At 49.1% G+C, this 24,897-nt stretch overlaps 1 protein-coding gene across 3 annotated transcripts in view; it reads right to left on the bottom strand.

Annotated features, from left to right (window-relative positions):
- The window catches only part of Frmd5 (FERM domain containing 5), a 273,211-nt gene that overhangs the window by 24,416 nt on the left and 223,898 nt on the right, over window positions 1-24,897 (bottom strand). For all 3 annotated transcript variants that reach the window (XM_038330585.1, XM_038330584.1, XM_038330586.1), the window contains exons 3-7: window positions 18,292-18,334; window positions 17,779-17,857; window positions 7,093-7,190; window positions 4,854-4,977; window positions 166-253 (exon numbers count right to left, since the gene is read on the bottom strand). In XM_038330585.1, coding sequence (XP_038186513.1) covers window positions 166-253; window positions 4,854-4,977; window positions 7,093-7,190; window positions 17,779-17,857; window positions 18,292-18,334 — 432 coding nt within the window. The remainder of the gene's footprint in view (window positions 1-165; window positions 254-4,853; window positions 4,978-7,092; window positions 7,191-17,778; window positions 17,858-18,291; window positions 18,335-24,897) is intronic.

Genomic DNA, 24,897 nt, shown 5'->3' with positions numbered 1-24,897 from the left:
GCCTGGGATCCTCTAACAGTGATGTGGCAGTGACGGATGGGGGGGGGGGTGTCTCGACATGGCATGGCAGAGGCAGTCCCGTACACCAAAGGGCAGTGGATACAAGCACCCCACGCCTTGCTAGGGGAGGCACAGCTGGAGAAGTCCCTCTTGGGGGAGTCTTACCTTACAAGGGTGAGGGTCCACTCCGTAGGTCTCTAATGTCTGTGCCTTTCTCAAGAAATTCAGCTCTGATGTTGCTGGTGTTTGACCACTGGAATGAGAAGGAGATGGTCTCAGGGCTCTCGTCCCACAGGTTCCTAGGGTGTGAGCTCCTTGTTTGGAAGTGGCTGGCTGGGCAGGGCCCTGCTTTCTGGTGGAGCAGCCGCAACACCCTAGAAGCTCAGTGTGTTTATTTGTAGTAAGAAGGCTGCTTGTTGGTTCCTGGCCACTTAGCTCCGAAATAATCACGCAGAAACTGTATTAATTAAATCACTGCTTGGTCCATTTGCTCTAGCTTCTTACTGGCTAACTCTTACATCTTAATTTAAGCCATTTCTATTAATCTGTGTATTGCCACGAGGCTGTGGCTTTCTGGGAAAAGTTCCGGCGTCTATCTCGAGCGGGGCTACATGGCTTCTCTCTGACTCCGCCTTCTTCCACCCAGCATTCAGTTTAGTTCCCACCCCCTCCCGCCTCCCTCCCACCCCGCCTAGCTAAGTTCTGCCCTGCTAGGTCCAAAGAAGTTTCTTTATTCATTAATGGAAATCACAGCATAAAGAGGGAAATCCTACATCATTTATTATATGCAGTTGAACGGCCACATACAGCTGAATGGAGGAATCAGGTTTAGCCTATCTTGCTAGGAGCAGTCTCTGTAGGAGAACCATCTTCAGGCTGTCAATGTCTAGGGGAAGAAGGCTATGGTGGACATTTTCTGTGCACACTGTCAACATTTTCACTTGGACCTTGAGGGAGGCTTTGCCATCTCTTCGAGCCTCAGCCTGGATGGGGGATGGCTTCATTACTCTCACGGGGAGGAGGCATTAAAAAAAAAAAAGATGTGATCAGGGGCCACACACTTCCACTTTTCCATAGTGCTCTCTTGCTTGCTTGTAGAACCAACTTTAGAGATTCAAGTCTAAGGTTAAAACTCAGAGTGGGGCTGAAAGGATGACTCAGTGGGTGAGAGCACTGGTTGCTATTCCAGAGGATCTGGGTTTGATCCCCAGTACTCACATGGCAGCTTACAACCTTCAATAACTCCAGTCCCTGGGGATCTAATGCTCTCCTCTGGCCTCAAGAGTGCCCTGCACACACACACACAGTGCATAGACATACATGCAGGCAGACATCCATATGCCAAAATAAAAACTTAAAAAAACAAAACAAAACTCAAAAGTGAAACAGGCTACATAGTGAGTCAAGCAGACTCAGCGTGAAGAGCAGGAAGCGGTCTTCCCGAAAACCATGCAAAGCCAGACATGGTGGTGTGTGGTATCTGTAACCTCAGCACTTAGAGGTAGAGGAAGCAGGGTCAGGAGTTTAAGGCCAACCTTAAGTGCATAGAAAAATTTAAGGCTAGCCTAGACTATATGTGCTCCTGCTCAAAAAGCCAAAAGCCAAAACTAAATCCAAACAAATAAGCAAGCAACCATCATCACCAAAACCCCAAAAGCAAACGCAGGTCAAGTAGTGCTAGCGGCTATGAGTTCGGTTTGTCGTCTCAATTGTGTGTGTGAGCTCAGAGGACGATGTGCCAGAACTGGTTCACTCCCTCCACCGTGTGTGTTTTGGGGATGGAACTCAGGCTTGGCAGCAAGTACTGGACCATCTCACAGCCAGATATTATAAAATTTTTTTGAGACAGGGTCTTATAATGTCCCTGGCTGGCCTTGAAGTCACAGAGATCCGCCTGCCTCTGCCTCCCAAGTGTTGGGATTAAAGGTGTACACACTATACCCAGCTGAGGCTGTGGTTTTAAATAAGTCAGAGATAATGTTTTTATGGTAATTTACAACACGCAGTACTGCGGAGACAGGGAAAATACATCTGTAGGCTGGTTACTGGCCACAGCTTTCTTGTCTGTGAGCCGACATGGATTGACATACAATCCTGCTGGTACCACTCCCTTTCTCTTGGTTGAAAGAGAGCACAGGAAGAGAGGGCTAGGAGAAGCAGGACAGCGATTCTTTTTTTGTTGTTGTTGTTTTGTTTTTGTTTTTCGAGACGGGGTTTCTCTGCAGCTTTAGAGCCTGTCCTGGAGCTAGCTCTTATAGACCAGGCTGGTCTCGAACTCACAGAGATCCGCCTGCCTCTGCCTCCCGAGTGCTGGGATTAAAGGCGTGTGCCACCACCTCCCGTTTTAGGACAGCGATTCTCAACCTTCCTATCCCTGCAACCCTCTAATCCAGTTCCTCATGCTGTGGTATCCAGCAACCATAAAATTATTTTCATGTCTACTTCATAACTAATTTTGCTACTGTTATGAATTATAATGCAAATCTCTATTAAGCGACCTACGTGAAAGTTGTTTGGCCCCCAGAGGGGTCGTGATCCCCAGGTTGAGAACGACTGTGGCAGGAGGTGCCGCCAGGTTTCCACACCACACAGCTCTCCATGTGATAATACGGAAGGAAACAAGCCGGCTCCGGCCATCCGAAGAGGCCTTAGCACGGCTCTCTTCCCGCCTGCCTTCTGGAATGTGTACACGAAACCACCTTGGGGCCAGCGGTGGCACTGGCTCTGGGCTCTTCTGCCTGCAGAGCCCTGGAAAGGCAGACCAAGTGCGAGGTCAGGAGGGCAGCTTGTGAAGCCGTCAGCTCTGACGGCTCGCGGGCAGGAGCCAAAGTTGCTCATTACTAAATTTATCGTCTGCCCAAAGTCATATAGCAGAGGAGGAAGCAAGCCCACCCAAGCGAGAAGCAGGCCAGGCTCTCTCCGGTGTCCCCCGAAGAGGCCACTATCTCTCATGCTCTGACCTGTCAGCCTTTGTGCTACTTCTGGAAAGTAGATCAAGAAACAAGCCCACAGCCTGGGCCCACAGGAGCTGTCAAAGTCGCAGAAAGGAAGAAAACTCGGGCATTTTCACACTATGAAAGCATGGAAACCCATGTCTGCAGGTCTCGGGGTGAAGGCAGACCCCTACATCTACCAACAAACCCCAGATGCAAGGAGTGTCTTCATTCCATGACTGAAGGAATCCGCCCCTTGACATCCATTAACCTCGGGAGTTTGCTCAGATCTCCAGGGTCCTAACAGAAGCCATAATTTCTTGAGGGATCCCTTGCCTTGAACTAACTTTCTGCAGAAATGTCCCCACTACTTTGATATCTTACCCTCTGGATAGCCAGCATAAATCCGTGCTCTCTGAATGGGAACTCACAAGCAGGTCTGTCATCCCGATGTTTAACCACAAGGGGTCACCATTTCCCTAACAGTGACAGGACCGACCACTGGGCTCAGCACTGAGACTGGAAAAACCCAAGATTGCAACCCTGATGAGTCTGTCTGATCACACCAGACTCTGACAATCTGTCTGCAAATGCTGGGGAAGCTTTGGGTTATGTTTATTCATGAGCTTTTAGTAAGGATGAGGGTTTTGGGGGCAAGATCATGGTGTGGTAGGCTCTGGTTTAAGTTCAGAGTTCTTAGAAGCACCTCACTCCTGCTCCAGTCCTTCCTCAGAGCAGGAAATGCATGAACCTTATCACAAGATTAAATATTTGTAACAAATATATTCTCATTCTTATCCACTGCCCAATTTCCAATTCTCTTACAGACACAGAGAGTTTGTTTGGTTTATTATCCCCATAATACTCTTCCACGAATGATTCACATTGTGACTACCTTTTGTAGCTTTCCTTGTCTTGCTTCTTTTTTTAAAATATTTTATTTATTTATTATGTATACAATATTCTGTCTGTGTGTATGCCCGCAGGCCAGAAGAGGGCACCAGACCTCATTACAGATGTTTGTGAGCCACCATGTGGTTGCCGGGAATTGAACTCAGGACCTTTGGAAGAGCAGGCAATGCCCTTAACCTCTGAGCCATCTCTCCAGCCTGTCTTGCTTCTTTTTAAAGTGCCTTAAAAATGGACAAAACCCACAAGGAAACCCAGGGTTTTGTCTAACTAGTTTATTCAAAATAAACAAAATTAAAAATAAACAAGTATTTCATTTTAAATGTAGTTTAAATTTAATCTCTTTTCTGTTGGTTAATACATTTTTTGAATTATTGCTTAATTGTCTTAATCAATCCAAAGTCCTAAAAGTTGAGAGGAATTGTAATCTATTAAAACGGTGACCCAGCTTCTTGTTAGTTTATAGCACCTATACCTTTGATCTGGCTGGGAAACCTGTGTTCTCGAGTTGATGCGAGAAGCAGAGCCCACTCTACCACTGCTTTTTAAACCACTCTCTGCAGAAAAGCCCATTGGGCGTGGGTGGAAGGCTGCATCTGTGCTGTTTATGGTTCTGCATAGTCTGGGTCGGCTAAACCCAGCTGAGATTGCAGGGCTCTGTGGGTATTGGCTATTGCATCCCTGGTGCAGGTGCCTCAAAGCCCGTTGACGCTACTGACTCTAAACCATAGCACTGCATGGAAGTCAGCTTGGCCCCGTGCAGTTTATCTTCCACCCAGCACAGCTGCCCAGCCTCTGAGATCAGGCGGGATAGGGCTCATTCAGAATGCTATGGCCATATCTTGCTCACTGGGAGGAGGCTGTGCTGTCGGTGGGTCCCGGGAAATGGGACATCCCAGGGTCACCGGTGCTGGGAGCATTACTTGTGTGTGAGAAGAGGTCTCTGAGAGCAGAGGATGCCGTCAGGAGCTGTGTGCTCAGTGGCCAGGGTCCCAAGGGAGTGTAGCGCACCTGAGTTCAGTCTTGTGAATCTCAGCAATTTTCTTTTCCAGCTTCTCTGAATGCTTCGGGAAAAACTGGAACTTGGAGCTGTAGCCCTCAGGGTGCTTTCCTGGGTCGTAATCCCCAATCTCCGCTTTTCAAAGGCAGGAAAAAGGAAAAAAAAAGAGAGAGAGATTAACACACAGCTCAGAGGCCAAACACAGGCAGACACCTAGCTTGGCCTTTGGTTGGCAAGAGGGCAGGCAGGCCCGCAGGGAGCAGATGTGGGTCTTGGTTCCCCCTGCTGTACACAATGGGTTGATATTCAAGTCAAAGCAGAGACAGTAGAGCTGGCCCTGGGCTCTGAGGTCACTAGTAAATTTGCAGTCAAAGAGCAGAAGCCTGTTCTATGATCCTCAGTGGTTCAGCCACCCGGGAAGGCTTGGGAGCCATGCTCGGGCATGGTATCAGCAAACAGTGAGCTTGGTCAGAAAGACAGGCCCTCCTATGCCCCAGGTTGGATACCTAAATCCCATCCTGAAGATTTTAGTAGGACAAGAGAAGTTGCTGACTGAGTCTTGATCCCAGTCCAGGACTCAGCCCTCACATGAGGAATCAGATGAATACATTCAGTGTCCACGGTGGGCTCACCAGGTAGGCCTGCCACCTGGAACATGGCTATGACCCAGGGACGGAGTGCAGGTGCACCAGATTCTAAGGCTGACTTTCCAATGCTGTGCCCAGTGCCACGCCCACAAAACTCATCTCTAAGGCTGCGGTCTCTGGAGCTCTTATGGACACTGTCTTTCCTCAGCACTCTCCCAGTCAGAAGTCAGCTTCCTCCACATGCAGTGCCCCACCCGAAGGGAAACTCAGAAAAGAAGAGGAGCTCCCAGCAGCTTGCTGGCTGTCCCCCTTCCTTCTCTTGGAGAGCCAGAAGCTCTTCAGCTGAGGCAGCATGAATATTGGGAGGAAAACAAGGCCCGGGTCACAGCTGAACACAGCACTCTGGGTTTGTGCATTCCACTGCCAATTGTGGCTCCTTCCACGTTACTCGGGGCTGAGGGCGGGAGTGGTAGATGTCTGGAGCCTCAAGTCCTGGAGAGTCTAAGGCAGAAGGCTCACCTGAGCCCAAGAATTCAAGACCAGCCTGGACAGCATAATAAAACCATATGTCCAAAACAAAACAAACAAATAAACAAAAACCTAACCAAACTTCGAATTCTGTGGCAATTTCTGTTGTTTATCAAGAAATCTCATTCCTTTAAGGATGAGTGACCTTGAACCTTGAGATCATTTACTTTGATTTTATCTGAAAAGCTTCAAGGGGAAAATATTGATATTGGTTACCAAATACATTTTGAAAAAAAATAATTTGATATAATTATCAGGGTTGGCCTGATGAAAAGACTAGAGTTTAACAGTACAGGGCATCTTCCTCTTTCAAAAAGAAAGGAGGATTCTTTGGGTACCTCAGGCCATACACGCAATGGCTGCGCTTCCCATTGGCTGGTAATGGAATGGTACTCTCAGAGCCGGAGGCCCCTCCCCTGCAATGGGCTCACTCTGCCCTCTTAGCACCTGCGATACTTCTGCCGGCAAGCTCTCAGCAGACTCTCCTTAAGTTGCTTCTGAGAGTTCCCTGATTCACAATCAAGGGTTCACGTTTTTAATGGAAACTTCATGGTTTTAGGCCCAAATGATCCCGTTGTTAATGACAATTTCAGGGTGGAGGACTAAGAAAATTCCGAGGAGTGGCACTTGAATGTCCTCAACATCTTATGAGAGAAGGGTATGACAGGTCCCACATTTCACGACAGGTTCCCACGGCCACTCTAGGAATCGGCAGCAAGAGGCTCGACTCTTCCGAAGGAAATGGCTTCTCACTTGAGAATCCTTGTGACACTGAGCCCTCTCGGCGGAGAGGTCTACACAACAGATGCCAGAGTCCTACCATGCCTCATACCTTGGCGATTTTCACGAGAGGGCCAGAGCGAGCGATTCTGAGTGTTCTTCAGCCGCACAGAAACACTAGTGTGCAAGGAACAGGACAAGTCTCTGGAGGCCGAAATGACTCAAGGGGGCTGGCTGTGAGACCGTGGGTGCAGGAGGGCTCTGACTTTTTGGCTCTAGACAACCCAGGCCAAATCCTTTAACTTGCTTCAAGTTAGAAGCTGTTTTAATCTAAGAAGTCGTCATCTGTGGTGAATGGGATAATGTAATCAGGACTTGGCGTGAAAAGCAAATTTATCCTGTCCAAAGTCATTACCTTGAAGGATATAGGCTGCTAACAAGGCGGCATCCGATGTCTTACAGAGGAGACGGCCATGGTAGAGATCCCTTTTGATCTGCAGGAAAACTAAGTACCTGCGGAGAAAACAGAGAATGAAATAGAAAGGATTGCTTTGATTGCTTTAAAGGCATAAATATGTAATAGAAGCCTATCAGAACCTTTGTCAGGGCATCTTTCCGACATCAATTTTTTTTTCATACCGTAGAACAAATACATTTTCCATTTCCTTGCAGGCTCTCGGGTACTTCGCTCTGAACTATTAATTGTTTTAAGGTTCAGATCAAAACAACCTGTCAGTTTTCTCTCTAGCTCAACATAGACTTACCACTCCCTGGTAAAAGCACGTCCTCCTAACTCCTCCCCATCCTTATTCCCCCCCCCCACCACCAAAGTGCTGGCATCTGGAGGGAACCAGCCCCCTGCCAGTGTGATACAATCAGGAAAAACTGTTCTATCAGGGATGGAGAAATAGGGCCTGCCTGAGTCTTCGAGTAGAATGGTGGGCGAGGGGAGAGTTTAGCCTGGGCTTGGCGTTAGAACCTACCCCCCGTAGATTATTGGCAGAGGTCAATCAGATCTCTTCAAATCCAAATAGAAAGGGAGAAGTGAGGGGCTGGAGAGATGGCTGCTTGGTGGTTAAGAGCATATACTACTTGTGCAGAGGACCTAAGTGTGATTCCCACTCAGGATGGTTCACACAATCCGCGCTGGTAGCTCCAGTTCCAGGGTATTCGACATCTCGACACCCTCTTCCCGATACTGCAGGTACCTGCACTCACATGTGCGCTCATGTGTGTATGTAGGCACCAGGATGTGTGAGTGTATGCACGTGTATGTGCACCTGCGTATGCTCCCAAGCATTTAAAAACTGTGGGACATGGCACTCATGTAGGAACACAGACTGTGTACGTCAGATGGAGCAAGGCCCCGAGAGCAGGAGCCAGGCCCTGCACTAAGTACCCGTCTCCTGGGGCGGACACTGCATGACTCTCCTCTAGCATCTCATTTAACTCTTACACAGCGCTCTGAAATAGGCACTGTTATTTCCTCCACATGTTCCAGATAAAGCCGAGGCGTTAGTGGATTTCCCAGACACACGACTAAATGGTTAAGATCCGGATTCATGACGTCAGGACTCCTGGCCCTGTCTTGAGTACCGCGTTATACTGCCCTCTGAGACTGCAGCTGCTCTGTAGTTTCTGAAGCGGGAGGACAGCCCGACACAGTGGGGTGGAGCTGACCACTTTCCATTGGGAAGCGCCTCTCCCAAGAGTGCTGAGAGACCACACACTCTCACAAGTCGGCCAACAAGAGCAGACCCAAGGCTATGAGGCACATCGGTTCCCCGGGTGGGACCTCTCTTGGTGGCCAGGAGGCACCGGTAGTGGTTTAAAAATACACCCACGGATCCTTCTCACACTACATTTCATGAAATACGATGACTCCTCACCTCTTGAAGGGGCGGGCCTTAGTGATTTGCTATGAGTAACAGAACCACACAGAAGCGGTTGTCTCGATTGTCTCGTCAGAATCTCCACAGCTGCTTTGTTCTTCTCTTGCACCATTCACCCTACCTGAGGATGCTTACACAGCCCTACAGCGAGGCCCACGGGGAGGAGGGACACTTCTGCCAACAGTCACATGAAGACCCTCAGATGAGTGAAGTCCCTGCTAACCCATGACTGGTCCTGAGCCAGAAGCTCCCAGTGAAATCGCCCCCGGACTCTCAACCCACAGAAGTTCTCTATGGCTTGTTACTTTAAGCTAAGGTCGATGGTACTTTGTTGGGCAGCCACACATGACTATGGCATCCCTGGGAGAGCAAGGAGGCATGGAACTATAGCAGAAGGCCCTTCAGTTCCACCAATTTCCACCGGCAGAATTTAGGGCCTCCTTGGATAACTGGTGTCCTCTGGTTTATATTCAGTCTGAATTGCACATCCAGTTAATGATGTAAAAATGTCCAAAGAGAAAGCACCATCGACAGGGCAACTTTTGGAGGAAGTAGGGAGTGAGTGCTGGGCTTAGAGAACAGAGAATCAGTTAAGAAGCAATCTGACCTCTCTTTGGGGTCTTGTTACTCCAAGTATAGCCCCCACATCAGCAATATTGGCACCATTTGGAGCCTGCACCTTCTTTTTTTTTCTACCAAGATCCTCATATGACTTGCACATAGGAGGCAGAGTCCTACAAAATACAAAAGAGTCCCCGTGACCACATCAATACACGGTACTTCCCTCAAACCAAAGGCCAGGTAAGGATTTCCGCCTGGGAGTTTGTAAGAGCCATTCCCCTCCTCAAACAAACCCACTCAGCCCTAACATTTGTCAAGAAAAGCTGGCGTCATGCAGAGTGAATAATTACTGTGGATCTATCAAATCCAGCTTGCCTGCACTCTGCTTCCCACAGTGAAATGCCACACGGTGAGTGGGAGAGGCGAGCGAGCACTTCCCTGCCTCTCACTGTTCCGACTCCCACCTTCCACAGGTTTTGGCAGGATGCGGATACAACCTTTGCCCCCAACTCATTGCTCACTTCCTGGGCTCAGATTCACATATCATTCCTGCCTTCATGGCCCCCTCTTCCATGACTGAAAATCTGGGAGGATATCCTGGATGGAGGGCGATGTTTCAAACAGCACCCACAGATCTGGATGGTGATTCTCTATGTCACAGACGGAGGACCAGGCCCTGCCCTCCAGGAAGGCATGCCAGAGGTGCTCCTGTGGTTTCTCTAGAGTTTCTGATCCCTGCTGTATGCGGAGTGCCAGCCTTCCTCTCATATAGGACCGCTGCTTTGCTAAGGACGGGCCCGTGGCAGATGTCTAGGTGAGCTGGAATGTGCGTAGTTCTCTGAGGTTGGGATGCCTTTGGACTTCTGATTATAGGTCAGCTGTAGGCAGCGCGAGGGGAAGGCTATAGACGCTCTCAAGCACTGCCATGGCAGACAGAGGCAAGGATGGGCAAGTTATAACCTAAAGAAAGCGAGTCGTTGGAGAGCAGGAGGAAGTGAGCTCACTGAAGGACCCTTGGACGTCTTCACGAGGTCCCCCTTGATTTTCTGCCACGGTGGTGTCCAGAAAGTTTTGGGTTGACATGGTGCTGGAACTGTACCCCACAGGCTCATAGCATCGTTAGGTCTGCTCCCACGAGACTGGTGTACTCTCACCCACAGGGCCCCTGCGGGTAATCTTGTTGCGTGAAGCTCTGTCATCAAGGCAGTGTGTGTTGCCAGATGAAGGATCAGCCTGCCAGGCCTGCTCAGCACAGCCAGGTGCCATTGCTTCTCAGAACTAGAGTTAAGGAACAGAATTCCATTGACTTATGGCTGGGGAGACAGATATCCAGAGATGTGGCCTGACTTGGTTAGTGTTACCCTCTAGTCACAATTCAGGCCTCTGATTCCGGACCTGGTACTTTTCTACCCTGTGGTAATTCATTTAGCTATCAGAGGAGAGAGAATTGCCCTAAATTACACACACACACACACACACACACACACACAATTTTTTATTATATATATTATATACATGGGCTGGAGAGATGGCTCAGTGGTTAAGAATGCTTGCTGCTCTTTCAGAGAACCTGAGTTCAGTTTCCACAAGGCTGCTCATTACTGATTGGCATTTCAGTTCCAGAGGATTCCATGCCCACTTCTGGTCACTTCTGGTTTCTGTGGGCATACACACACTATTTTTTTTTTTTTTTTTTTTTTTTTTTTTTGGAGACAGGGTTTCTCTGGGTAGCTTTGGCTGTCCTGGAACTCACTTTGTAGACCAGGTTGGCCTCAAACTCACAGAGATCCACCTGTTTCTGTGCCTGAGTGCTGGGATTAAAGGCGTGCACCACCACAGCCTGGACACACACACTAATTTGTAAAAGAGATTTTATATTTTAGTTCTGTGCGTATGTGTGTTGAGGTTAGAGGGCGGCTTGTACGAGTAGGTTCTCTCCTTCTACTCTGTGGCCAGAGACTGAACTGTGGGTTTGTCAGCAAGTGCCTTTGCCTGCTGGACTGCATGGCTGCCTCCACCTTGTTTCTGAGGCAGGGCTCTCCTGCTGCTGCTGTGCTGCTCAGGTGAGCTTCCATCCCTGCTGCTGTGCTGCTCAGGTGAGCTTCCATCCCTGCTGCTGTGCTGCTCAGGTGAGCTTCCATCCCCGCTGCTGTGCTGCTCAGGTGAGCTTCCATCCCTGCTGCTGTGCTGCTCAGGTGAGCTTCCATCCCTGCTGCTGTGCTGCTCAGGTGAGCTTCCATCCCTGCTGCTGTGCTGCTCAGGTGAGCTTCCATCCCTGCTGCTGTGCTGCTCAGGTGAGCTTCCATCCATCCCCACTGCTGTGCTGCTCAGGTGAGCTTCCATCCATCCCCACTGCTGTGCTGCTCAGGTGAGCTTCCATCTCTACTGCTGTGCTGCTCAGGTGAGCGTCCATCCCTGCTGTGCTCTCAGGTAAGCTTCCATCCATCCCCACTGCTGTGCTCTCAGGTGAGCTTCCATCTCTACTGCTGTGCTGCTAAGATGAGCTTCCATCTCTACTGCTGTGCTGCTCAGGTGAGCTTCCATCCCTGCTGTGCTCTCAGGTAAGCTTCCATCCATCCCCACTGCTGTGCTCTCAGGTGAGCTTCCATCTCTACTGCTGTGCTGCTCAGGTGAGCTTCCATCTCTACTGCTGTGCTGCTCAGGTGAGCTTCCATCCCTGCTGCTGTGCTGCTCAGGTGAGCTTCCATCTCTACTGCTGTGCTCTCAGGTGAGCTTCCATCCCCACTGCTGTGCTCAGGTGAGCTTCCATCCCTGCTGTGCTCTCAGGTGAGCTTCCATCCCCACTGCTGTGCTCTCAGGTGAGCTTCCATCCCCACTGCTGTGCTCTCAGGTGAGCTTCCATCCCTGCTGTGCTCTCAGGTGAGCTTCCATCCCCACTGCTGTGCTCTCAGGTGAGCTTCCATCCCTGCTGTGCTCTCAGGTGAGCTTCCATCCCCACTGCTGTGCTCTCAGGTGAGCTTCCATCCCCACTGCTGTGCTCTCAGGTGAGCTTCCATCCCTGCTGTGCTCTCAGGTGAGCTTCCATCCCTGCTGTGCTCTCAGGTGAGCTTCCATCCCCGCTGCTGTGCTCTCAGGTGAGCTTCCATCCCTGCTGTGCTCTCAGGTGAGCTTCCATCCCTGCTGCTGTGCTCTCAGGTGAGCTTCCATCCCTGCTGTGCTCTCAGGTGAGCTTCCATCCCCACTGCTGTGCTCTCAGGTGAGCTTCCATCCCTGCTGTGCTCAGGTGAGCTTCCATCCCCACTGCTGTGCTCTCAGGTGAGCTTCCATCCAGTCCTCCCCCTCTCTTGTTAGCAGTGCTGAGCCTGGGGTTTCAGGCCTCAGGAATCTGGGTCACTGGGGTTGCTCAGCAAGCGTGTTTACCCACTGAGCCATCTCAGGGCCTGTGGTTTTTTCTTCGTTTGTTTCTTTTTTTAAGGTTTGCTTATCTCCTTCTGTCCTTCACAAGGCCAGGAACCTCACAGGTACTAGAGAAAACACACGAGGGCATGGAAGGCTGTTAAGTCCTCTCACAGTTACCTACAAAGGAAGGAGAAACTGGGGACTACGTGGAACAAAACACTAATGCTAGCAACTCTCCATGTCTGTGGGCACACCGTGCCCTGCACTCTACTGTTGCACACACACTTCCTCAGTCACGTCTCCAGTAATTCCCATTTCTGTCCCAATTTCCACGTTTGAAGAAACTGAGTGCTGAGAGGTACAGCTGTTAGTCTTGTCTCAGAGCTAAAAAATCAGCCAAGATTTGATCCAGATCTTCCTGATACCCTAGCCAGGGACTGGCAAGGAGGACTCACTGCCGTGCTTTCTAACGGAATCAAGTTTTGCTGGAACATGGCCTTGCTCACTCATTCATGCATCATCTACGGCTGCTTCCGAGCGGCACTGACAGAACCGAGTCGTTGTGACTGAGACCATATGGTTCTGAAAGCCCAACACACGTACTTTCTGTCCCTTTCCAGAGAGCTCTGCCAATCCATGTCAGCTAATGGAGGCTCGGAGAATATTCACTGAAAGAATAAACGACTGGGGCCTCTGTGTGTTGAAGCCCACATTCATCCACTCTTTTGGATTCCTCCACCCCCTGGCATGTGCCAAGCTTCCTGGTAAGGTGTGGTTGTGCCCATTTCCTTCTGATACTCGATTTCTCAGAGTGCATCCACCTGCAGTCCCTGGTAAAAGCTAAATGGTGCCTAGCTCTCCATTTTCTTGGCACCATTACCAGTCTAGACAAAAAAAATAAGTCTATTTATTATTTAAAGAGAAAAATGACAAAGAAAATTAACGAGGACTTGGAAACTAAATTTGTCCTGTGGGAAGGACCAATGGGTAAAGTGAAGCAGAATTCCTTTTTTAAAAACCGATGCTCAGTTTCTTTTTTTTAGTATTGATTTATTTTTATGTGTGTGGATGTTTTGTCTGCCTATGTCATGGTGTACCATGCATGTGCAGTGCCCTCAGAGGAGGGTGTTGGATCCTCTAGGACTGGAGTTCCACATGGGTGCTGGGAATTGAGCCCGGGTCCTTTGGAAGAGCAGCCAATGCTCTCAACTGATGAGCCTTCTCTCCAGCCCTCAAAGAAGAGTTCTTTTCTCTCCAGCTCATCCCCTCCTTAGCCTCGCTCCACAGGGATGGTTGAGATGGCAGTGAAATTTAGGATCGAGATTGCCAGGGGAAAAAAGATGACACATTGACAGCTAAATTAGCTTGGCACAAGGTGGGCTGTTGAGATGAAGGGCTCAGAGCCAGCAAGGAATTATGGGTACTGAGTGAGGCTGGGGCAGGTACCCACTCTCTCAAGGTCAGTAGGGATGTGAATAGGAAACACAGAGCTAATTCCATGGCTTTGTGGGATGTACCGGGGCGGGTCGAAAACTGCAAATCAGGTTGGGCACCTCACAGTTGGTACTACCCACAATGTGAGAAAACTGTACTCTGGAGAAAGAAGGCCGGCGAGGTAAAGATGGAGAGGAAACTGTCTCAGGTGGTTCGTGGGGACACATGCAGATGGCGGAGGTGCTGGTGCCCTTGCCACTGTCCTTGAAGTCTGCTGACCTGGTGAGAGGTCTGGTCAGGATCCCAGTGCTACGCTGACATGGACCATGTAATCAGCAGGGACACACTGAGCCTTCGCTCTGTGTAAGGCTCCCTGGGGACTGGAAGCATATCCAGAAATAGAAGACCCTCCACTGGGCATGGTGACACAGGCTGTAATCTCAGCACTAGGGAGGTGGAGGTAGAGAATCATGAGTTCAAGGCCAGCTTAGGCTCCATAGTGACATTCTCAAAAGAACCTAAGTCCAAACCGAGCCTTGTCTGTATTTATTATCCAAAGTATCTGTGATAATAAATGCTTATTTTATTTATATGTCTAATTATTTGGTTCTGTGAGCCAGGGTCCTTTTGAAAGTAAAGAGTTTAACTAGTTCCATACAACGTACGATATATGTTTACCATATCCACCCATGACCACATCCTTCCGACTTCCCCTGGGTCCACATTTAAGACACAGTCTCAGATAAGCCTGATCGGCCTTACATTCTTTCTTTCTTTTTTTAATTTAAAAAGTTTTTATGTGTCCATGTGTTTTGCCTGTATGTGTGCCTTTGCACCAGATGTGTGCTTGATACCCAAGGAGGTTAGACAGGGCATCAGATCTCCTGGAGCTAGAGTTATAGATGGTTGTGAGCCACTATGTGGGGGGCTAGGAGTTGAACCTGGGACCTCTGGAAGACTCTTAATCACTGGGCCATCTCTCCAGCCCCTAAATTTTCTTTTAAAAAAATATTGATTTTTTTTATATTCTCTCTCTCTCTCCTCCCCCCTCTCTCCTCTCTTTCTTTGTATGTGTGTGTGCGTGCATGTGTGCATGCATGCACATGTGTGTTCAGGTGTCTTTGGAGAACAGAGGTGTCAGATCCTCAGGAGCTGAAGTTACAGACAGTTGTGAGCCACCTAATATGGCTGCTGGGAACCAAATGCAGGTCTCTGCAGAGCAATGTGTGCTCTTAGTCTCTGCACTATGTCCTTGGCCCTGACCTCATCTTTTCTACGTAGCCAGGATGACTCCTCATCCTTCTGCCTCCATCTCCCAACTGCTGGGATTATGGGCATGAGCTACCACACCTGGCCTGAAATGTTTTTGTTTTTTAAACAAAGAATAAGGAGGGCTGGAGAGATGGCTCAGAGGTTAAGAGCACTGGCTGCTCTTCCGGAGGTCCTGAGTTCAATTCCCAGCAACCACATGGTGGCTCACAACCATCTGTAATGGGGTCTGGCGCCCTCTTCTGGCCTGCGGGCATACACACAGACAGAATAAGGAGGAGGATGACTATGATGATGACAAAAAGGAGGAGGAGGAAGAAGAAAACGAGGGCTGGAGAGATGGCTCAGTGGTTGAGAGTAAAGTTACACAGTCGTGAAATCATTTCGATCCCAGCACCCATATTACAAGCCAGTCTGCTTGTAACTTTAGCACTGAAAGATCTGGTGACCTATTTTTGTCTGTGTATGTGAGCAGGCATGCACTCACCTATACACTTGTATATATACTCATGTATACACACATGCGCGCGCACATGCACACACAAATGCACACACATACACTACTAGTTAAAACAAAAAGGAGGCTAGCGGACTGGTTAATCATCTCAAGGATTTTCAGAATTAGATATTACTCTCCTCATTCTGTGAGTTATCCAAAGGTCAGTGAGGGTGAATAAGGTATGGCCACGCCCTGCAGTCAGGAAGGAATACAAACTGGACTTGAGCCACCAGGTCTATGTGGCTTCTTGGTAGGGGGGGTCAGTATGTTAATACAATTGGACGATGAGCTCCTAACAGCCAAGAAAAAGCGTTAAAAAGTCCTGTGTCTAAGGGCAGTCACCAAATTACTAGACCAGTTCCTTTCAGCTCTACTGCTATGGTAAAACGCTGTAGGTCCCCGAGTGGTGACAGCGGGCAGCGGGCAGCGGGCACGAGACTACCCTTATACCTACTGTGCAGCCAATGGCATGGAGATCAGGCAAGGAGGTGGTGGGAGGCGAGGAGCTGGCTTTTAACAAAAGTGCTAAATTTGGCCGGGTAGTGGTGGCACACATCTTTAATCCCAGAAGCACTCAGGAGGCAGAGACAGGCAGATCTCTGTGATGTCGAGGCCAGCCTGGTCTACAAATTGAGTTCCAGGACAATCAGGGCTACACAGAGAAACCCCAAAAACAAAACAAAACAAACAAACAAAGAGTGTTAAGTTCCGTCTGACCTGGACAAGAGTGGACAGGGGCTGCTGCAGAGCTCTCAGCAGGGAGAAGGGGGCTCAGGTCATGAGGGACAGGAGTGCTTTGACAAACGATCTCTCTGTTCAAGTTGGTAAACATAGCGGCCCTGTCTCCATGGACCTGTCTGAAACTTCAGGCTGCGCACTAAGATGGCGGCAGTCACTCTCGTGAAGATGACTGGAACCCACAGTTCTCACACCCAGATCACTGTCCTCTGTGCTTTAGAGCTGGCAGGTGCACATAGCTCTGCCCACGTGCAGGAGGCCTTCCTGGTCTGGACTCCAGAAGATTCTCCTCGACCCACAGTGGGCTCCACGTGAAGTCACTTGCTCGCCTCCTTTCCTTGTTTTCTCTATACTACTTCCTGTTTTCTCTGCACTACTTCCTGTTTCTCATCCTCTCTCCCTTCTCTGATTTCCTTCAGAGAGAGCCCTCCATTCCTTCACCGATATCAAGTCAGCAGCTTGCTTTTCCACAGTAAAGAAAAGGATTCTGCATTCCCTCTTCTATTGCTTCTCTGGGATTTTTAAGTACGTCAGGATCCAGAACTGACCTCGAGGCTGTATGGGACAAGTGGTCTATGTAATGGTGATCACCTTTTTCCTGACTTTGCTTTCTTTGAGGCAGTGGGGATGGGATTAGAGGTGTCAGTGCCATTTCCTTCCTCGGTCCCACCTGCGACAGGTGAACATCAGGGTTCTGCTGATGACAAAAATAAAGGACCCCAGCAACACAAAACTTCTGAATCTTGTCATGAGTCAGGTTTAGATGCATGGGAGCCCTGGGGAGCTAGGCCGATCCTATTCACGGACCCTCTTGCAGGGTGGCTGTGGGCTAGAGGATTTTTCTCTTTCTCCAGGGAACGAGGGCTCACAGCATGCCTGCCTCAGAACATGATTCCCACAATGAAGAGAATTTCAAGCATCTGGTCCAACAGCATGCTAGGATCTACTTAGAGTCTCAATGTTTTCCACCCTGCCTTCCATGTCCCACCTTGGTATTTCCCACGTATATCCTTTGGGCCACTGGAGCCTCTTTCCAAGCCTGAAATCAAGCAGTAACATGGCCGGCTTCAAAACCATCAGCAGAGCCACATTATAGGCATGAGAAAGAACACCGTTGAGCAATTAGTTACTCGAGATCCCTAGTAGAGTAAGCAATTAGAGACTCTCAAGAGGGAGTTCCTGCTGCTCCACCTCCAGAGGCGGGGCGCAAGGGAAGTGGGAGGCAAGAATACACAAAACTGGCTCTCTCTAGGAAGCATCCTCCAAAAAGACTCAGGCACGTCCAAAGCCACAGTTCCCACCCTCCCCCACGGGCCACAGTGGCTGGGGGCCCGCGTGCCAGCCTCACCTGGTTATCTCTTCCTTCAGAGCAGCAGGGTCCGCAGGGTAGAACTTCACCCGGAAGCACATGGTGAATGGAGGCTGGGCTGCAGGAAAAGATGCCTGTTAGGAGAGACCCTCTCAAGGAGACGACTGTCCTCCTCTCCTGGCATGCACAGGCCCTTGAACCATAAGGAAAAAATCCCTTTGTGGGGGCCTGACAGAAGGTTCAGCATTGGGGATGCTGGCTGAGGACCCAAGTTCAATTTCCAGCACCCACATGTTAGTTTGCAACCATCTGTAACTCCAGGTCCAGAGGACCTGATGACTTCTTCTGGTACCAGGCACATATATGGTGCACATACATTCACAATATATACATAATACAAACATGTAGGCTAAACCAAAAGACCCTTTTGTGGATAGGGTCACCATATGCTAGAACAGTGGCTAATTACACATGTAGACCAAGTCTTACTGTCCTTGGGGGTTTCCACCCATCCTCCCAATGGTAAAGCTTAGATTCTTTTTGAATACTCACATCTCAGTTGCTTCACCACTGACTTTGTAAACTCCAACCAATGCTGAAACAGAGAACACAGACAAGACAACCCTCGTGAGAAGCAGGTCACAGGAAAACTGTTTCATCCGACTGAAATGGCGAGAAGAATGCAATCTGCCTGGAGGAAAAGCAACCCCAGAGCTTATGAAGAGAGGTTTGGAGAGGGAAGCTGTGTTCTGAAATAAGCATCCGCGATGGACCAGCTGTGAAGGGGAAAATCGTTCCTGCTTCAGGTGCCATTCCCAGGCTTCCCGGAGACACCTCCCAAAGCAGGGTGCTGGAGCTTTGAGCCCTGTTCCTGGCAGGCCCACAGGCGTGGTGACTATGCATGTATGTCTAGTGGGCTTGGCTTGAGTAGGGAGCTGCTGGGCCTAATGTATGGCGTGCATCGTGCTAAATACCAGCTTCTTTTGGCAAAGCAGGAGGGTGGAGGGTGTTGGTGGCAACTCTAAACAGTTTTGACAAGAAGAGATTTCGGAGTGAAGAGGAACCAGAGATGGTATGTGCTTCTTTTTTCCCCGAGAAACAGGTAGGCAATCCTTGTGTTACTCTTTCCTGGCATACTAGGGTGGTGAAAGTCTTTGTTTCTTGTGATAATTATCTGTAACCAATGTGTAGAATAGTATCCTGTCTCCCATGGGTGTTTATGGCTAGAATATAGATAACACTACATTTTTCACTCTCCCTCATGATACTTAAGCTTGGGGGAAGGCAGCAATGAGACCATTCTAAATCTCTCTCTCTCTCTCTCTCTCTGTCTCTTTCTCTCTCTCTCTCTCTCTCTCTCTCTCTCTCTCTCTCTCTCTCTCTGTCTGTCTGTCTGTGTGTGCATGCCATGTGAGTGCATGTGTCCACGGAGGCCAGCAGAGGGCGTCAGACACCTGAAAGCTAAAGTTAATGGTGACTGTGAGCCGCCAATGTGAGTGCTGAGAACGGAACTTGGGTCCTCTGGAAGAGCAGGAAGTGCTTTCAATGGCTGAGCATCTCTCCGAAGCTTTATCTCATTGTAGATCAGTTTCTCAAATCTCTGTGGGTACTTTATAAAATTCATTACTGATGACTGTTGCTTTGACATTAAGCAAGTAACTTGCCGGTTGGTAGACAGAGAAAGATGCTATTATTTGGAGGTTGACCGCTGGGAGGTAGCTTAGGATGTCAGCTGTAAGTTCCCGGAGGACAGGAACTGACTTGTTTGCCAAATAATTACCAGGGCCTAGCACTGGGCAAAGTGTAGTTGTGGAATGGGCAAAGGGATGGGTTCCTCAGTGCCCTCTTTCCTGGCTACTTCTGCTTAGTCTTGGCAGAGATCTTCTACAGGAAAGTAGCCCAGGCCGTGCAGACAGAATCTTGGCCTCCCTCTGTTCCCAGCTTTCACCTTCTGAGCCCAGCTGTGGGTCATGTAGTTAATGGGCCCACTAAGAGCTAGTTCTGTCAGCTCCACATGGTTAATCTGGGCTGACATTCTGCTCTCTTGCTTCCTCTGATCCAAGCTCCCAGGAGGCTGGCAACTTATTATAGCCACTCAGCATGGTTAAGAGGCCCTTCTCACATTACACGGCAGCAGCTCTGCTTCGCAGGGAAGCAGAGGCAAGAGGGGCAATTGCAGAGAAGCAGCTGGAGCCTGGAGCCTGGAGCCTTGCCTGTGAAGGTGCAGGAGGCCTGTCTGGTTCAGAGCATGATAGGCCTGTACAGCGAGGAGAACACAGCATACGTCAGGGCTGCTGTAACAGAACACCCTACACTGACAGGTGAGACAAGTAAAAGAAGAGAGAAATGATAAGGAGCAGCTCAGACGCGTGGTCTGCAAAGGGAAGCCGAGCAGAGCCCAGCCGAGTTACAAAGACGCTCCTCCCCTTGGCAGTAGCAAGAGCCGACCTTCCTTTGGATGGCCTGAGAGCTCAGGAATGGGCTGAAGTCAGAGAAAAGCTGTCACAGCTTGTCTGAGGGGCTTTAGGGATCCAGTGGAGAAAGCTTGAGACCGTCCCAGCAATATGGTGACAGCTTCTTGCAGACTGAGTCCCAGAACAAACAGCAAACTGATAATGTGAGGTGAGATCAGGGAAAGAGGCAAGATTCAGAGGGAGATGGATCCAAGGGGAACAATCTTCACACCCTGAGGCTTGGAAGGGCGCAAAAAAGGTCGGAAGGAGGGCAGAGGCTCAGGCTGAGTTGAAATAGCAGGGCACAGCATGAGGCAGCTCCTCCACAAGAGAAGGGTGGGGAGGAAAGAGTCCCAAGATGCTCAGTGAGCAAGCGGGGGTGGGGGGGACTGAGGAGAGCTGTTGAGACCACCATGGAGCCCAGGGGAGGAGATGTGCCTCTACCACGAGTTAGTGGATTTAGGTAGCATCTTCACAGGCCGTTTAAGACCTCCCAGGACTTACAGGTCTCCGTAGTCCATGTTTCTTTGCTGAGGCACAGACTCACCCCACTCTTGGGCTACCATGTGACGTCAGCATAATGCCTTGGAAGCCACAGAGTCTACAGAATGAGACCACCCTCGCCACTTACCTTGGCTGGACAACTTGTCTTAATCTACTCATCTGGAATCTCATCACTTGCCTTAAGGATTGCAGGGTGGAACATGCGTGGAACTCTTGGCTTAGCACCAGGTACACTTGGTGCTCAGGCTAAACGAGCCTGCAGCCAAGCTTAGCATACAGCAGACTCTCCAGAAAGGCCAAACATGTCTCCTCTTTCCCAAGTGTCTTGTGTTTGTCCTCCTCTAATCTTGATCCAGTCCACATACATGTGTTTCTCCTCGAGTACATCCTGACCTAACTGAGAAATGATCAACAGGACACATTTTGCCCTTTGACTTTATGTACCACAAGCTCTGGGGGAGATGAGGAGTCTTGTTGTATATGCTCTCCTCTTTTTTTTTTTTAAACGGAGAGAAAGCTTAGCTCAAACACTGTGTGTGCGGTGCATGTGCATGCACATATGTGTGTGTGTGTGTGCGTGTGTGCGTGTGTGTTTGTGTGAAACCCACTATTTCTAGAGAATGGGCACATACAGCAGTGAGGACAGTTTCTTGCTATCCAGGCACTTTGTGGCCTCACACTAAGGTCCAGAGCTAAGGGCATCATGCCAGAGGGCCAGTCTCCAAACACTGATGTTGCTCACAGCTCAGCCAGGCAGGGAGGGACGAGTCAAGTACATTAAGAGTGGGGCCAGGGCTAGTCAGAGGAAACCCGCATGGTAGGTATCCTAGAGCCTTTTAGAAAACTCACATCTTTAGTACACAACCCTAAACATGACCTAGAGGACAAAGTGGCTCAGACAACCAAAGGACAAGCAGTATTTGACTGTGACACAGTGAAGGGCACAGCCACCACCCAGCACCCGTCATTCTGGGTAGTGTTAGGACACTGGGCCTTCTGGGTGTTCCGAGGCCCCTGATAATAGCAGAGACAGCCCTGTTTGGAGCGGTGAAGGAAATCCTGGACCCAAGAAGGAGGGTCCTACAGCATTTATGCATTTTTTTGTAGGATTTGCAGTGATGTCTTTGGAGAGTGGCAGATGAGCTGGGTGGTGGGTGGCGAGCAGGAACATACAGCCTGCCTGTGGCTACACATTTTCCCACTTCCTAGGGATGGCAACTAGCACAGCCTCCAGTCAGCAAAGGGACTGATGAATCAAAGCTGTAGAAACGCAGGTGTCTGCCGGCTGGGAAGGCGAAGGTGAGCATCGAGGCACCACAAATCATTAGCGCATTCCCTCAGCAAATGCTTACTGAAGGCCAACTGCATTCTAAGCCCTGCACCAGCTCCATGGGAGACAATGATGGATGAGACTTAGTCTGCCTGCTCCCTCTTGGAACTTCAGCTTCTGTGGGAACAAAGGCCTTCATAACACAGTGCAAGAAGTGTATGAGATATCAGAGGGAAAAGGGGCCAGAGGGGAACATACAGCAGGGTCAGGGAAAACCTTAAGTATGACAAGCTTTTGGGGTGGAGAGATGGTTCAGTGGTTATAAGTGCTTGTTGCTCTTGTAGAGGACCCAGGTTCAGTTTCTAGCACCCCTGTCAGGAAGCTCACAACTTTCTGTAACTCCACCTCCAGGGAATCCAGCATGCTCTTCTGGCCACCGAGGGCATGGGCATACACTTGGCATGCACACACAGACGAACATACATACACATAAATAAAATAAAAATACATTTTCACAAAAGAAAAGGGGGGCTGGGTAGTGGTGGCATACACCTGTAATCCTAGCACTTTGGAGGCAGAGGCAGGTGGATCTCTGTGAGTCTGAGGTCAGCCTGGTCTACAAAGTGAGTTCCAGGACAGTCAGAGTTGTTACCCAGAGAAACACTGTCTTAAAAAAAAAAGGAAAAAAAAGAAAAGAAAGAAAGAAAAGGCGGTAGTCAGGAGAAAACTATGGAGTGCGGAAAAATGAGCAAAGGAGAAGCATGCCTTGGGCAGGGGCACTGAAGGCCTGAAGGCTGGAAAGGGAGATAGGGCTGTCTGGAGTCGTAAAATCAGAAGGCAGGCTGGGGAAGTGACGCTGGAGATGACGCAGGGCAAGGGAAATGGACGTGCTTCTGCCTGAAATTCATGTCAGCCCACTTATTGGAAAGGAAGCAAGAGATGCCCACTATGTGCACAGGACTCCAGGACCCCAACAGTAGCCTACCAGCTAGTCATCTCTAGTGACATCCACGCGCAAATTGCTTACGTTCTCGAGGCTGCCTTTCTGGCGATGTGAAATGCCAGGTTTCCTCAGCTGTACTCTGCTTCAGGTGACGTTGGGGTTCAGTGCTATGCTGTGAAGTGGTGACACCAGCTCCAGGGTCTGGCTGGTCCCTGACTCCTGAGGCTACACTCTGAACAGAGTCACACTAGACCTATTAACTAGCCCTGTGCTCCATTTGCGCTTTGAACTTTGACTTACCTGTAGGGCCATGTTATAATAGGTCCATATTTCTACATTGTATGGCGGCCAGAATTTCAGGCCACAGTTTGCACCTGCCACACAGGAGGTGGTCACCTAGCTTTTTGAGACAAACTGACTCCATCCTAAACAAAAGGTCAGGATATGCTAATGCCGCTCTGCTCCTTTTTTGTAATTCTGGGAGATCGCCTGGAAAGAGATGTTAATTCAGTCTACGTGACAGAGCAGGTATAGATAGGAAGACGTGACAGAGCGGGCATAGAAAGGTGTGGACATAACCAAAGTCATTCTCCTGGCTACCTAGGAAACAGAATGCTAATGAATTTCCCCCTCAGTTTATGTTTTGATATAAAAGCCGTTTGGAGAATAAACATGGGTGAAATTTCAGGATGTGAACTCAGGATTTCATGAGGAATCTCTGAGAAACTCCCTCCCAATAAAGCCATGTGAGTTGTGTCTTTATTCTTCCCATGCCTCCCCTCTGGTGTGAGAAGTAATTTATGGTCCGGGCTGGTCCCAGACCCTGACATAATGGTGCCCAGACATGGGACTGATTGGTGAACCCCCCAAAACATGGGAGAAGTGACCAGACGTATGGAGGAGAACGTGAGAAAAAAATTGCATCACAGGTGGATACGTGAGTAATGAGCGCTCAGAAATAGAGAATAGAATTTAAAGAAGTGTAGAGAAGAGGGAAATTTAAATCAGGAGTAAAAATGTGTAAATAATAAGTTATATATATGAGATGAGTATTCAATTATGTATGTTGATAGCTAAAGGAAGTTAAAGTGGAGGAGAAACAAAGGCAGAGATATTTAGAATCTGTAAGCGTGATATAACTTTTATCACTGCTAAATGGGTAGGAAAGGTGAAGGAAATACGGCATTTGGCTCAAGAATTGCCTAAGTTACCGCTGAGATCGAGGTGCCAGGTGCAGGCACAGTAGCCAGCTCAATTTAACCCACATGCGGGTGAAAGGCAAGCAGGAGACAGAGTTAGAGAGCAAATTTAACCCCACGCAGTCAGCAGCCCAGAGTTGGCCAAATAGAACAGAGGAGAGGATTCAGAAGAATTCTCCTAACTTTATGATTATAAGTTAAAATAAAAAAGATAGTAAGAATAGGCGCGGCTACACCCACCAGAGCTTGTGACGGCATGCTACGTTCTCAAAGCAGCTACAATGGCAGACACCAGAGAGCCTGTAAATGTATCAGCTACTGACCTCTGATGGGACTTTTAAACTTAAAAAGCATGGCCTGCACAGCCTGGTTCCTAGTACCCAGAAAGACAAAGCCAAGCTTCGGACTGAGGGAGCATATATCCAGCCCCCCACCGCGTGGCCCTGTTTCAACTAGGAGCAGACAGGCAAGTCTGCAAAAAAAGTAGCCTCAGGGAACTGCAGTTTCAGGCCAGTTAAAGGTCTGTAAAAATAAGCAGCAGGTTAAATATGCTTCTTTTTTACATTTCACAATTTTGCTTCTCTGTCAAAAATCTGTAGTTTGTAGGTGTGTGGACTGGTATCAGTACCTTTGGCCTTCATATCTGTTTTTATGCCAGTATCACGCTATTTTCAGTACTGTGGCTCTGTAGTGAAGTTTAAAGTCAAAGATTGTGATACATTCAGAAGTTCCTTGATTGTACAGGATTTTAGGATTGTTCAGGCTATTCCGAGTTTTGTTTTCCTTATG

This window comes from Arvicola amphibius, chromosome 5, assembly GCF_903992535.2.
Source record: "Arvicola amphibius chromosome 5, mArvAmp1.2, whole genome shotgun sequence".
Classification (NCBI taxonomy): domain Eukaryota; kingdom Metazoa; phylum Chordata; class Mammalia; order Rodentia; family Cricetidae; genus Arvicola; species Arvicola amphibius.
Note: the sequence above shows the minus strand (reverse complement) of the source record. Positions and strands in the feature narration are given on the sequence as shown.